The sequence below is a fragment of the Osmerus mordax genome, chromosome 10, assembly GCF_038355195.1.
Source record: "Osmerus mordax isolate fOsmMor3 chromosome 10, fOsmMor3.pri, whole genome shotgun sequence".
Lineage (NCBI taxonomy): Eukaryota > Metazoa > Chordata > Actinopteri > Osmeriformes > Osmeridae > Osmerus > Osmerus mordax.
The window spans coordinates 11,734,061-11,748,788 of NC_090059.1; the positions used below are offsets into that span (position 1 = coordinate 11,734,061).

At 45.7% G+C, this 14,728-nt stretch overlaps 2 protein-coding genes across 2 annotated transcripts; one reads left to right on the forward strand and one right to left on the reverse strand.

Annotated features, from left to right (window-relative positions):
* Positions 1-211: 211 nt before the first annotated feature.
* Positions 212-9,669, forward strand: LOC136950145 (arf-GAP with dual PH domain-containing protein 1). The gene is made up of 11 exons (XM_067244267.1): positions 212-353; positions 3,600-3,730; positions 4,290-4,381; positions 5,678-5,760; positions 7,361-7,473; positions 7,563-7,709; positions 8,334-8,417; positions 8,539-8,601; positions 8,835-8,906; positions 9,172-9,400; positions 9,556-9,669. The coding sequence occupies exons 1-11, from the start codon at positions 263-265 to the stop codon at positions 9,582-9,584; spliced, it is 1,134 nt and encodes a 377-aa protein (XP_067100368.1). The 5' UTR covers positions 212-262; the 3' UTR covers positions 9,585-9,669.
* Positions 9,670-11,881: 2,212 nt separating this feature from the next.
* sox8a (SRY-box transcription factor 8a) lies at positions 11,882-14,678 on the reverse strand. The gene is made up of 3 exons (XM_067244266.1): positions 14,201-14,678; positions 13,681-13,958; positions 11,882-13,516 (listed from the first exon to the last, which is right to left on the reverse strand). The coding sequence occupies exons 1-3, from the start codon at positions 14,602-14,604 to the stop codon at positions 12,735-12,737; spliced, it is 1,464 nt and encodes a 487-aa protein (XP_067100367.1). The 5' UTR covers positions 14,605-14,678; the 3' UTR covers positions 11,882-12,734.
* Between the last annotated feature and the right edge of the window lie 50 nt (positions 14,679-14,728).

The following is a 14,728-nucleotide window of genomic DNA, read 5'->3' on the forward strand; positions in this document are numbered from 1 at the left end:
CAATACCAGAGAAACCGGGAGGGGATGCCACCCGTTTGAGATTATGCAGTCAGGGAGACACTGTAATTGAGCTGTCAGGGGCGAGAAGGAGAAAGAAAGACTTGCCATCCGTCAGGCTTAGATTATATTTTTCACATTGTAGTCTAAAATGTAATTTTTCTTTCAAGGAATCAAGATTTAAACTAAGTGTTTAGATTTAGGCAACGTCCTCTTTTGTCCACATCTTTCTAGAAGGGTGAGGCTACAGAAAAATAAACTTACTATGGCCTCGGAGCCCGAGGGGAATAAACGGCTGTTGCAAGACGTTTTGGATAGACCTGGTAACGATGTATGCGCGGACTGCGGCAATGCAGGTGAGAAAACCAGCAGTTGGAAATAATACTATAGGCGCGCCAAACGCTTTGACTGTGTTTTTCTCTCTTGTTCTGGCGTTTGCATGAGAAGCAGGTGTCTGCAGGTGCACCTGTCATATATTACATCAGGTCACTTAGAAAACAATATTAACGTTCTAGCTACATTCCCAGAATAATTTACTATTTGGCACATTTAATTTTTTTGACAAATTGGTCGATATATTGAACAGAGGAGGGCCTTACCAGATAGAGATATTTTGACACACCTCAGAGCATGCATAGGCTAACAGCCGATCTGAACTAGAAATGAACTATGAACTGAAAATGGAACTACCATAATAAAAAATCCTCTAGCTATAACATACACAACGCTTGGCGTTGTTGAAGCCATTGTCTGGACACTATGTGACCCAACGCTGATATGTTAAGGGATGGGAGTCATGACTGTCACCTGTTATTGCTGTTGAAATGTTTGTTGGGTGTTGTCATGTAGCCTATGACACAGTTGGTTTTAGCAATCCTCATGAGACTTAGGCCTATAGTATCGTTTGTTACATTTGCTTGTAACATGCAGTTGTACAAACAAGGAAGAGACATTGTAATTTCCTGTAGACTATATCTAACAAACACAAACATACACACACTCAAGCCACCATCACCTCTACTTCTGCATTACAGTCCTGAGAAGTCCTCTCCCTCCACTACTCTCCACCCTTCTCTCCTCTCTGACTAATCTTTTAGAAGAGAGGAAGGTACAAAGAGCAAGAGAGAGAGAGAGAGAATGATTGGACAGTGTGTGAAGATTCTTTCCCAGTGTTGTGTAGGGTCAGCAATGTCTGCTCACGCACACGCACTAGTGATGTCATGACTAAACAATGGCTGATAGGCCTAACAGCTCAAGAAATCCTTGTCACATACATTTTTGATTCTCGCACCTCTGGCTGCATCACACACAGAATAGCTGGAATTCTTCCTCAAGGACTGTACATGTGTGTGTGCCCTCCACCAAGGGCAACATCCACATGCTGAGGCAGAGAGAAACTGTAAGCCTCCTTAGTCACGGCATCTTTGTGTCTAATTATCTCTATTCTTGTATCTGGAAACATAGCAAGGTAACATAGAACATAAATGAACACACACACTCAGCGTGTGGCTACAAGCTCAGACCAGGGCTGGAATTGAATGTGATGAGAGAGAAGAATGTGATGAAAAGGGTTAAAAGTCCAGGAAACTTGAGAGGATCAGCACATCAATTAATCAATTAATGGCCTCTTCAGCTCTTTTTGTGTAATTAAACATACACAAGCGTATCAGAGCAAGCGGTGCACATTCTATATTTGCTGTTGAAGTACTACCTCTCCAAAACTGAACTACAGGAACAAACCAGGACCCAGCCCTTCAACTGAAACATTAGTGAAGGTCTCTTGTTTACCATGCAGACCTTGAACACAATGTCCAGAGGGGATTCAAAAAGCAGTGTAGCTCTGATGCGGCTTGTTTCCATGGAGAGCCAAGTTGAGGCCACACCCTGGTCACTTGACCCAGGTTTCAGAGCTTGAGAAAAGGAGGAGAGGGGACGATATCTGGTATACACAGAGGGTGTGTCTTTCTATCTCTCATTAACTCTCTCACTGCTTTTTCTGACTCTCTCATTCTCTCTTTATTTCACTCTCTCAATTTCGCTCATAACGTTTCATATTTCCACAATACGTGTTTCTTCTCTTATCCCCAACACTCAGAAGGTCTTCGTTTAAGCTTTCTCTGTCCTCCCCCCAGGAAACTTAGAATAATACAATCAGATTTTCCGATCGTTTTTCCTATTTCCAGCTCTCTCTTGCTCTGTCACTGCTCTCATATGACTCCCTTGAGTCGACCACACCAACATAGACCTCAGTATGTGTGTGTGTGTGTGTTTGTGGGAGTTCGCATGGCTGCGTTGTTCTGCTCCACTTGCGTGTGTGTAGCTAGGATCTAGTATCACATTCCAAAAATCACCCCCCCACACACATACACATGCTACCATCAGCTGAGTGACCTACAGTCATGGTGTCAAGTTTTTCAAAGCCTAGAAAGAGGCAACCCAAAAGAGTGAATGTTTGATTTAGAGACAACCATTATGACATGATCTCATCCTAGACCATTTATTTTGTGTGTGTGTGTGTGGTAGGATGTGTGTGTGTGCTTGGAGAAGGGGTGGGGGGGTCGTACATTAAAGTCCTCTTCTTCCAGTATCCATCAGAGTCTTTTATCAACTCAACGCAGAGTATGTCGTTACTCACATCTGCTGGGTGTCAGAAGGACCACAGTGCAGAAGTCGTTTTTTTCTTAACCCTTGTGTTATCTTCGGGTCATTCTGACCCATCAGTCATTGTGACCCACCTTCGTATTGCGACAAACTTACCTCATACAAAAACAAAGTGAAGCATTTTCTTTTAACTGTCGGGCTGTCTCAGACCCCCCACATTGGAATGGTTAAAAGAAAATTATTTTTATTTGTTTTTGTATTGGGTAAAATTGGGTAAACACAACGATGGTTCGTTATGAACCTTTGGGTTATGTGATCCGAAAGCAGCACGAGGGTTAACTGAAGAAAGTTGGTTCCTCTATTCTGGACAGCTCTACAGCAGGTCTCCATCATGACTAGTGTCTCCAAGCCATGTTGGTGTTGGTGTGTGTGTGGTCATCTGTGTGTTTGTGTGATTTAATGCTTGTATGTTTGTACTGTGTGTGTGTGTGTGTTATTGGTAATTGAAGCGAAGTCTGGTGGTCTGGCTGGTATGTCAGTTAGGATACTCGCTGTTCTGTGTCTGATGCTAAGCCCAAATAAGATTTCCCCCAATCTCATTCTGCAGTGCTGCAGTCCTTTATGGATCAGCTCACACACAGAACTGATCTGCACTTTTTTCTCTCTTCCTCTCTCTCTCTCTCTCTCTCTCTCTCTCTCTCTCTCTCTCTCTCTCTCTCTCTCTCTCTCTCTCTCTCTCTCTCTCTCTCTCTCTCTCTCTCTCTCTCTCTCTCTCTCTCTCTCTCTCTCACGCACACAGAGCATGTGTCCTAATACACATCCAGTTATACTTGCTTCATTTACCTACCTATTATCTGTGGGGCTGCTTGCCTCAGCATCTCCAGTATCAAACTCAACCTTGAGCCCATATACTTTTGTTGCACCACATTTAATGACTTGCATACTTACCCTCTCCTTCACGGTCTCCCTCCTTCTCTTTTCATCCTTCTCCACCCCTCCAGAGCCGGACTGGGCATCACTGACATTGGGTGTGTTTGTGTGCCAGGCCTGCTCACTCCTACACAGGAGCATCCCTCACATCAGCAGAGTCAAGGCTGTACAGAAGGACACCTGGGACGCCTCCGAAGTGGAAGTAAGAAACAGCATGGGGGAGATCCTCTGATATATATCAAAGTGACCTTGATAGCTCAAATCAAATTGCCATACCTTCCAGGTTGATAGGAGTCCGAGTTTCTAAGACCAACACTATATTTCAGTTAGTGTTGGGTGTGATGAAGCTTATAACCCTCCTGTAGGAGAGGGTCTGGCTGGACAAGACCCTTCCAGCAAATCAGAGCCTCTTTATAGATTATCTGACTGCTGTCCAGACGTCCAGATGTGCTTGGAGCTCAGACCGAGTGTAATCGCTCCAAGGATGAAAGCCATCTGGTGTCGACCATTGTCAATATATCCATGTACTTAGGTCCTTGTTTTGTTTACAACATTGTAATACCTGTACTCAGGTCATTGGGACATCTAGAAGTGATGTTTTATAATGTTTTATAATATCTTCATTTAGCAGATGTTTTTATCCAAACCAGGGGGGTGGGGATTCAACCCAGTGACATCTGCAGTCAAACCCTATACCACTGAACTGTACCCATCCCATGTGTGTGAGTTCTAATCTCAGGCATGTGTCTACTGTCTCCCAGCTCATGGCTGCTGTGGGGAACACTGCAGCCAAGGCCAAGTATGAACAGAAGGTCCCACCATTTTACTACAGACCGAGACACACAGACTGCAAGTAAGTTACTATTTGCTCACTCACTCACACACACACACACACACACACACACACACACACACACACACACACACACACACACACACACACACACACACACACACACACACACACACACACACACACACAGACACCGAGGGAGATGGAGAGGGTAGAGAGCTTGTGCGATCTAGAGAGATGCAGATGGAGGGATAGAAAGACAGAGGAAAAGAGATCCAGATTGAGAGGGAGAGAAGGAGAAATATGGAGACAGAGGTGGGCGCGTGACGAGGTCTGACCGATTGGACCTGCGTGGGCATTTAGTTTGAACCAAAACAACTCCTCTCCCTCCACGTGTTAGATTAAGTAAAACAGACACAATTCCGTTGGTTCAAAATTCATTGATTGGTTTATTGTAATCTGAATAATCTGGAGACATTAAAGATAAGCGGTCAAACATCCTTATCTGTCTGGATCACACTGATATATCTCAGTCATCTGGTGAATGCTGAGAGCTGTTGAGATGGATAATGAACACTTGTTAGGCCTATACATATTTACATATATTGTAGGGTCCATATGTCTGTGACCACTAGTCAAGATACTTCTATTTTTTAATTGTAAATTTAATTTAATTAAATTCTATTTTTGTCATTACAAATCATAAAATAATCTTAACAATTTAAGGGAAACGTTGATTCTTTGAAAAATGTATATGAATTTCAGAATATCTTAGTATTTGGTATGTCCCCCTCTTGCTTTGATGACAGTGTGCATTTGAGCTGGTGTGGGCTTGGAAGTTTGTGCAGAACCTGATGATCCCAGTGTGATCTGACAATGTTCCAAAGAGCTTCTTGTGATGTCACAAAATTCTTGACATTTGAAACTTTTGGACACTCCTGAATATACTATACATACCTTGTTAATGTATACATATATACTGCAATGTAAATAAACCGTATGTGTGTGTGCTGGTTTCTATGTGCAGATTTAGTCAATCAGGAGGTTGACAGACAAAGACAGAGAGAGATGGGTTGGCATGGTGATGTTGGCATGGTGATGTTGAAATGGGTTGGCATGGTGATGTTGCTGGTCTCTCCGCCCCAAGTGTACTGTAGGTGAAGCAGAATATCAGAGCTCATATAAACCTGTCTCTTGTGACAAGGGGCAGGGAGGGGTGTCTGGAAGGGAGGAAATGCAGTTTGTGTGCATATGTCTGCTTATGTGTGTGTGTGTGTGTGTGTGTGTGTGCGCGTGCTGCTGGCTGATAGAGTGGTGACAGACGGTGATCTATAGTACTGTCGGTGTGTGTTCCAGACTGCTGAGGGAGCAGTGGATCAGGGCCAGGTACGAGAGGAACGAGTTTGAGTTCATCGAGAAACAGGAGCCCTACTCTGCCGGTGAGCTGACACACACGTACACACACACACACACACACACGTACACACACACACACACACACACACACACACACACACACACACACACACACACGTACACACACACACACATCTGCAAAGCTTTGATTATGTAAATAGTGTTGAGCCATGCAAACTGCAAAACAAAATAAACAAGTAATATTTTTGTGTCTAATAAACAAAGATTGTCAGCACATTCAGAGGACAACTACCCCCTTCCCCTCCCGTTCCCTCTCAGGGGAATGCTTAGATGTTTGATCTTGCGTTCTCCTCCTTTATGGTTATGATCAGGGCCATGCTTAGCTAAGGCAGAGTCATTGTCACGGATAGGGTACACCCATCTCTCTCTCTCTCTCTCTCTCTCTCTCTCTCTCTCTCTCTCTCTCTCTCTCTCTCTCGCTCTCTGATTGGCTCAAGATGACCTCATATGTTTACCATTAGGTTGAGTGGAGGAGTTTGTCCTGTTTTGCATTTTAGCAGTGTGTGTGTGTGCCGGGCATGGCCCCAGTGGTCGATGGCAATATTGATTCTCGAGAATATGAAGGGGGAGAAGAAAGAGAGAAGGAGAAGAGGAGTTTGTTGAGGAGGAGAGAAGGAAAATAAGGGAAAGTAGAGGAGAAGGACAGGAGAAAATCGGGGGAAGGAGGTGAGGGTGGAGTCATGGCGGGTGGAGAGAAGAATGAGTATGGATTGATGGTGTAATGCTTACATTTGGAGAGATGGTGGAGGAGAGAGTGAGAAAGACAGACTAGGTTTGTTAAAGGATGTGTGTGGCAGTATAAGAAAAAGGGTGAGAGAGAATAAAGAGAGACAGAGATGAAGAATCTATAAAGAATGACTCACTCTCCATGAAAGCCACCTCATTCGTATGAACAACTTCCTCCTATCTCCAAAAATAAACAGAATCAAATCTTATTGGGGGGGGATGACAGAAATAGAACAAACCTTAATCTGCATATCATTAACATGTGAGGCCGGAAATTTGTTTTGTCTCGGTCATCTTATCCTGGTTTCCTCTCTCCTACTTTCCTCTCCTTCCCTATCTTTTCTCTCCCGTCCTTCCCTCCACCTGACCTTCTCTCCTCTCGTCTCCTCCCTTCCAGCCCCCGCACAGGATCGTCTGAATGTTTGGTCTGAGAGCCTGGCATAGTTACAGATCACTTTTCCAGCAGCACAGTGGCTGTGTGTAGGAGTGATGGTGTCATCAGTCATGTAAAAGGGAGATAAAGACACGCCTGTTTAATCACAGAAGATGCACCAATCAAACGCTGAAAAGATCAAACATGTTTGGAAGTTACAATGCATTTGCAGGTCTAGGACCAGCCAGAGATGGATCAATGGGATGTTAAACTCTTTCACATCGCAAGCCCATCAACACCAATTATCTCAAACCGTTCAGACAGTTTAAGAACATGCAGAACTAAATCATCTTTGAATGTGCAAACATGTCTATTAGTTGAACTGTATCCTTTAAATGCCTTGTTGCTTTTTTCTATCATTGACCCTTCTGTGATGTCTCTGTTTGTGTGTCTGTCTGTTTGTGTGTGTGTTTGTGTGTATATGTTTGTGTTTCTCACCCTAGGTTACAGAGAGGGGTTTCTATGGAAACGCGGTCGAGACAACGGCCAGTTCCTGAGCAGGAAGTTCATCCTTTCAGAGAGAGAAGGAGCTTTGAAATATTATAACAAGCAAGACGTAAGCACACAACACACATACGCATATACACACAACAACTGTGTGTTCCATCTCACCCATGTGTTGTGTGTGTGTGTTTTCCCCCTCAGGCACGAGATCCCAAGGCGGTGATGAAGATAGAGACGATGAATGCCACATTCCAGCCTGCTAAGATAGGGAACCCCTGTGGTCTGCAGATCACCTATCTGAAGGACAACAGCACCAGGAACATCTTCGTCTACCACAGTGATGCCAAAGTTAGCACTTGACTGACCTCTCTGCGTACATGTGCTCCAGGGGAGAGAGAAGATGCCAACTACAAAAATAAGATACTCTTTGGCACAAGACACGCACATACACACAGACACTCACGCACACATAGACCCACTCACTGCCAGACATGTTGTTGCCAGCGACTTTACAACTAAATCCTGCAGCAGAGTAATCTTCTCAGTGTCCCAGTCAGACAGGACAGGCTGCTATGATTTATAGGCCACTTGGCAGAGGTGCTGATGGCCTGCTGGCTGCCTGTTTCTCACAGAGATGCTGACAGCCTGTTTTCTTAGAGCCTTAATGACTTCTTGCTCACAATAGCTTTCCTACAGGTTTTGAAAGGGAACACTGCTCCCTCTAGTGGACACTCTGCTTTACAACAAGCTCCACTCCAACCGTAATAGATAGCATTACGAAGAAGTTCATAGAGTACAAAGCGAAGATTATGTGTCTGTAGAGCAGGTTTATAATACCAGACTTGCTATGATAAGAAGATTAGTCGCCTATGCCCATCCATCCCAATGCTTATTCAGTCTCTCACGGTCTGGCATCACCCCAGGATACACTCAGGCAAACAGCTGAACTGAACTCATCTGTGTTGTTCTCAGGAGATGGTTGACTGGTTCAACGCTATCCGGGCGGCCAGGTTCCACTACCTCCAGGTGGCCTTCCCTGGAGCAGGAGATGAGGAGGTGGGACCAGGACACTGGGATCATTCTGGGTCGTGCTGATGGGGGTTTTCAGGATCATAGTCGAGTTCACTCTCTGTTGGTAGAACTAGTTTTATGTAGATGTCCTCCTGTGTGTTTCCAGCTGGTGCCCAAGTTGACTCGTAACTTCATGAAGGAAGGCTTCATGGAGAAGACTGGCCCCAAGGTTAGACTGTCCTCTGTCATCCGCATCTGAAGGCAGCTCATTAAGATAAACAAACAATGATGCTGTGATCTATCTAAAAGATCCTTGAAGTGCACATTAGCATCCCTCTATCTCTCTCTCCCTTCCTCCCTCTCTCTCTCTCTCTCTCTCACTCCCTCTTTCTCTCTCTCTCTCTCTCTCTCTCTCTCTCTCTCTCTATCTCTCTCCTCCCTCCACTCTCTGCCTGTCTCCAGCACACAGAGGGGTTTAAGAAGAGGTGGTTCACCATGGATGACAGGAGGCTTATGTACTTCAAGGACCCGCTGGTGAGGAGATAAAACCTATGTGCTTCATTCAGGCAACCTAGATATTAAAGTAATCTTTCTCACTGTTCTATTTACCGCATATTGTATTTTCCTGATGTCCTCTTTGGTATCCCCCCAACCCCCCCCCCCCCCATCTCTCTCTCTGGCTCTCCCTCTCATTCTGTCTCCCTCTCTGTCCCCCCAACCCCCCCCCCCCCATCTCTCTCTCTGGCTCTCCCTCTCATTCTGTCTCCCTCTCTGTCCCCCTTCCCTCCACCTCCACCAGGATGCGTATGCGCGAGGGGAGGTGTTCATCGGCAGTAAGGAGAACAGCTACACCGTCCTGTCCGGACTGCCCCCGTCCACACAGGGCTACCACTGGAACCATGGCATCACCATAGTAACCCCCGACAGGAAGTTCCTGTTCGCCTGCGAGACAGAAGCTGAGCAGAGAGACTGGATCGCTGCTTTCCAGAGAGTCATCAACCGACCAATGAGGCCACAGGAGTATGCAGGTACAAGATATACTGCATATAGATGTAATTCTACATTGATAACACTGATTTGTTGTGTTTTTATTGTTGTAAGCATTTAAAGAATGTGTACATTGAAAGTAGTTGCTTTTCGATATAACATTTTCTGACGCATGTATTTTATCTGTCCTTTCTAGTTGAGGCTCATTTCAAACACAAACCCTGAAACTGGACCTGAACAGGACTGACCCATGTCGAACACCAGACCAAATCAGTCTTATTGGAGACAGACTCCGCGGAGTACATCCCAGTCAAGGACACTATCTGGGACTGACAGGATGAGATTAGGAGAGATGAAGAGATGGGTCGAAGAGAAGAGAGAGAGAAACTGAGATAGACAAAGAGAAGGGACCTCCCTCCACCTGTACCATCCCAAAGCTCTAACAAGACCAATGCCTTTTCCAGGGCTAAAGGTGAAAGGTCAGGGAGGTCAGAGGGCGGCTCTCCTCTGCTGCTACCCTCCTGTGTACATCAATCCCCCCTCCCCAATAAGATACTTGGATTTTCCCTCCTCACCCCCTTGTTCTTCTGTGTTGTGAGTGGTTGATCCCAATCCCTAATTCAGTGATCATTTATGGTAATTATGTGATAAAAGTCATTTCACTGTGCTTACTGAAACAAAAAAGTATCAACATTACTAATTTATTGACTGTACAGTTTTAAATATGGTGGTTGCTGAGAGTTTTTATTCCTTTAGGGCAAGGTATCTGCTTTAACTGTAATATCAAGAGGTGCTGACTAAAACATATGCATATACAGACCATGAAGATCAGGAACTGCCATGCTCTTGAGCCAATTCACACGCATCCTAAGACAGAAAGTTCATTTAAAATACTGTAGATAATATGAAAGACACTTTAATGTCTGACAACAGGATTGTCACTAATTTGATCATGATTTATGTCATTAGCAATTTGTGAAGAATTAGTTTTGACCTACTGATCCTTCTGATTTGTAGGCTCTGATCCTGTTCTGAATGTGAAGCAGACATGAGACCCTGAAATCACAGTGTTGTAACTTCTGCTGACACTAGAGTGCACTCTAAGATACTGTAACCCAGACCCATTGGATTGTATGGCAGTGGTTCTGGCTTAATAAAGACAGCAACATCTACTGAAAGCTGTCCCCTTGACACTGAATTGGTCATTTTAGTTTCAAATCCATTTTAATGAGCTACTATAGAAGCACAGACATGACAAGGCTGTGACTACTGTGCGTGTTGAAGAGTATAGTATGTGAACTAATATGTAGACAGTATGCTGTCAACACAATCCTGCTGTGCTGTGTGTGTGCGTGTGTGTGCGTGTGTGTGCTGTCCATTCCACAGCTGTTGGGAGCAGAGCTCGAGGACCAAACAGCTGAGGAGAGTCTCTGATGGGTAACTAAAGAGTACAGTGAGATATGATGGCGTGTTGATGACATTGTGGAGCTACATGGCTGGAAGTGCTGTGTGTGCGTGTGTGTGTGCGTGTGTGTGTGTGTGTGGGGGGATTAAGAGCTTTTATAGGTCAAGCTTGAGCCAATCCTCACAGTAACAGCTGAGACACTATTGCACTATTGCATTATGTTGTCTTCCCTCTCTTTCTGAAGTTCCTGACCTCCTTCTCACTCTCTTTTCACATTCACTTTGCACTCTTTCGGCCCTCTGTTCTCAGTCGTATAGGTGCACGCCAAGGTGAGACTGAATGAGACAGAGTGTGTGTGCGTGTTTGTTTGTGTGTGCGCGCGAAGCCTCTGCAAATCACCAGCACGCATCCACGTCTCCTGATGTGTCCCTCCATCTCTCCACTCCTGCTCCATCCCTCCATCCTCTCCTCCGCGTATCCCTCCATCCCTTCCCTCTGGCTCCAGAGACCTGTGGAATCCTGGATAAGTCAATGTTGGTTCTGTCTGGCAGCCTGTTGTCATTGGCGACCAGTCGGGCCATGCAAACTCAGCAGACACTAATGTACTGAGGCTCACCGGGCCTGGGAGCCAACAGGAAACAGGGTGGTCATTAAACCTGGGTGGAACCTGGAACCAGCCGCCATGCTATTTGTAGTACAGCCTCAGGGGCTAAATGTGGGGCTATGACATCACGTTTGTAGTTTTTGGGGCTATGTGTGTTTGATGTGATTTGTAGTTGTGAGCATAAGTGCTACAGGTGTGATTTTTGTTTATTTGTGTAGTTATGACATGGGATTCATAGTTTGGGGCATAGGCTACAGGTGTGGCTATGATATATGATTTTTAACGCCGGCCAGAGACTACAGGTGTAGTTATAGCATGGTATTTATCAAGATGGACCTAGGCTACATGTATGACCTGTGATTTAGACCCTGGGGCTGAATGCATGTCTTTAGTGTGCAGAGTGGAGAGAAGCTGAATTGTATTGGTCTGAGTTGTAAGACGGTTAGGGGGCAGAGAGTTAACAGTTGTATTAACTGGATGAGATAGGAATTCCCAGATGGATGTGTTCAAAATGTTATGTTTATTGATGAACCTCAAGGCCCAAACATTCACCGAGCTACTGCCAGAAAATTTATGAAGGATATTTATAAAACATAATGATAATATTTCACATGTAGCCAACAGATCATGATTGCCAACAAAGCACATTTAAGCAAGGCAGCACCAGTTAGGAGTTAACTATTTTTAATTACTTGTAAAGCCGGCATACAAGTAACAGACAGACCAGAATTATATAAAAATATACACATCTAAAAAATACACACATAACTAAACCTGGAATGGCAATAGAGACGTAAATTAAGTTTTTCTCTTCCTAATGCATCATTATTCTCCCCTGACAAAATCGATTCATTCCTCTGTGGTCCTGATGAACAAACGTTATGCACACAACATTGACATACTGTATCATCTTTCTCTTCAGATGTTGACAAGTTCAGCAGATGCAGAGGGTTTAGCCAGCCAGGCTGGAAGCTCCTTCCCTTTCTCTATCATCATCTCCAGCTGTCCAGTCAGTCAGTCAGTCTGTCAGTCAACCCTTCCACAAGAATGGACCCCTCAAGCCTGAAATAGCTTAATCTCCATTCACAGGAAACAGAATTGGAACACCTGTCGCGCTGGGTGAAACTCTGCCGCTCTTTTTGGTAAGTCCATGGATTTAGTGTGTTGAAAGAGGTATGCAGAGCTCTGTTAGTTTGGTAGTCTGGTTTGCTGGAATGATCACACTGTGCTTGGTTCATTTTTTGGTGTTTGTGAAAATGTGAAAGGTGCTAAAAATACCTTACGGATTAAGACTTGCTTTAATAATTATTTTACCTGGTAAAATACTGCAAATGTCATTGGGGATCCGGTCATGTTGTCCCTCCCCCTAGGGGCGGCTGAGGGACGTGTAGACAGGCTGCTCCCAGGCTGTCGCGGGGCTGCTGTGTGCAGACGGTAAGGCCAGACTGTTGATGAGAGAGCTGGAGTATGTTCTCCTGGAGGAGGAGGAGAAGTAAGGGTACTGGTATAGCCCTGCTGGGTACCCAGAGTATGCCCCATAGAAACTGGGCCCCTGCAGGTCTGTGTAGTCACACTGGGGGATAGGGATGGAGGAGGGAGCCAAGGAGGGGCAGGAGCCCGAGCCCAGGGGGGTGTAGTCAGGGTGGGGAGGTGGTGGAGGTGGAGAGGAGGAACACTGGGAGGGCTGGCTGCTGTAGTGGCTGGGACTCATCTGCTCGGTTTTAATATGAGGCCTCTGCTGCTGGTGAGGGTCCCCATGGTTACTGTTACCTGGAGACAAGGAGGAGGGGGGCACTGCTCCGGCTTTGTGACCCCACCCTGAGTGAGGAAGGGGATTGGGGGAGCTGAGGGAGGCCGTGCTGGAGGGGGGGTTGTGTCCTAGCCCCTGGTCAGAGGATGCAGGGATGGAGCTGTGGCCACTGGGAGGCAGGTATTGGTCGAACTCGTGGACGTCAAAGCCCTCCATGTTGCTGATGACATCTGTGCTGAGTTCAGAGATGTCCACATGGCTGAAGTCAATGTTCTGACGACCTCCACCTCCAGTGTGGATCTCCGGGGGTCGTCGGCACTCATGTTTCCCCCCCAGGTGTAGCTCTGTTTTGGGGGTGGTGGGGGGTGTTGGAGGGTTTGGGGGGGCATGCTGCTGTCCTGTAGGCACAACACATCAGGTCAGGGGATGTCTCTTAAAATGCATGTCTAATACTCATCAACACATGTATATGTGTTTGTGTGTATTAAACCTATATGCACATTACACCAGACATGCTCACACAAAAATCAAAAACACTAAACAAACACATAAGAAATCTCACCGCCTCGTTCAGGAGGATGATTATGATGATGAGGATTTTGCATTTCCCCTATATTAGCCAGTCTACCCTGACCCAGTCCCAGGCCTGGTTCTGTCTTGTACACCTGGACACGGCTCTGGTGGCTCATCTCAGTTCCTGGGTCTGAATCGGCCTGGCATGGTTTGGTGCTCTTCCGGCGCCGGGGCTGGTACTTGTAGTCTGGGTAGTCCTTCTTGTGCTGCAGCCTCAGTCTCTCTGCCTCCTCCATGAAGGGACGCTTCTCACTCTCAGACAGTAAGCTGCCGAAGAAGAAAATACATTGATTAATTACAGAGGATAGCAGAGAGCTACAGTACCCAGTATATGGCCAAAACCAAAAAACGTTTATAGAATGAAAAGGTTTATAGATGAAAAGTTGAGACAATTTCTTAAATATTGAAAAGGTTATACTCAACTCTACAATGAACTATAAAACGTCATGGTGCAAACACATAGACACTATCTTTACACAAGTAAAGATAAATCCCAGAGGAGTACTAACCGCCAGAGTTTTCCCAAAGTCTTGCTCAGCTCGGCGTTATGCAGATGCGGGTACTGGTCTGCTAGTTTCCTCCGCGCTGCCTGTGCCCACACCATGAACGCATTCATCGGCCTTTTCACGTGCGGTTTGTTCTTCAACGACCGGTCCCCGCGGGGTGGCATCGGCACGAGCGACCAGTCGTATCCTTTAAGAACTTGAGATACTGCGTCTCGGATGCAAGCCGGGAATCGATCATCATCCTCACCGTCCGATTTCTGGTTGAACCCAGGAATGCGCCTGTGCCCATCCGAATCCGCTGGGGAGGACGGTTCGTCCGAATCTGAGTCGACCTGGGACATGGAGCTTGCTGTTCCTGCTGGACTGCATGGGTGGTCGGTGATAGACTTGCTGCCTTCCTCAGACATGGTCACTGCTATAATGACTTCGATATATGGAGTTGCCTAGAGTCTCCAGATACTCATTTTACGCAAGGCGCACAAAAACCAGGAATGAACCTAAACGTTTCGTGTGACTTTAGATCCAGATGTG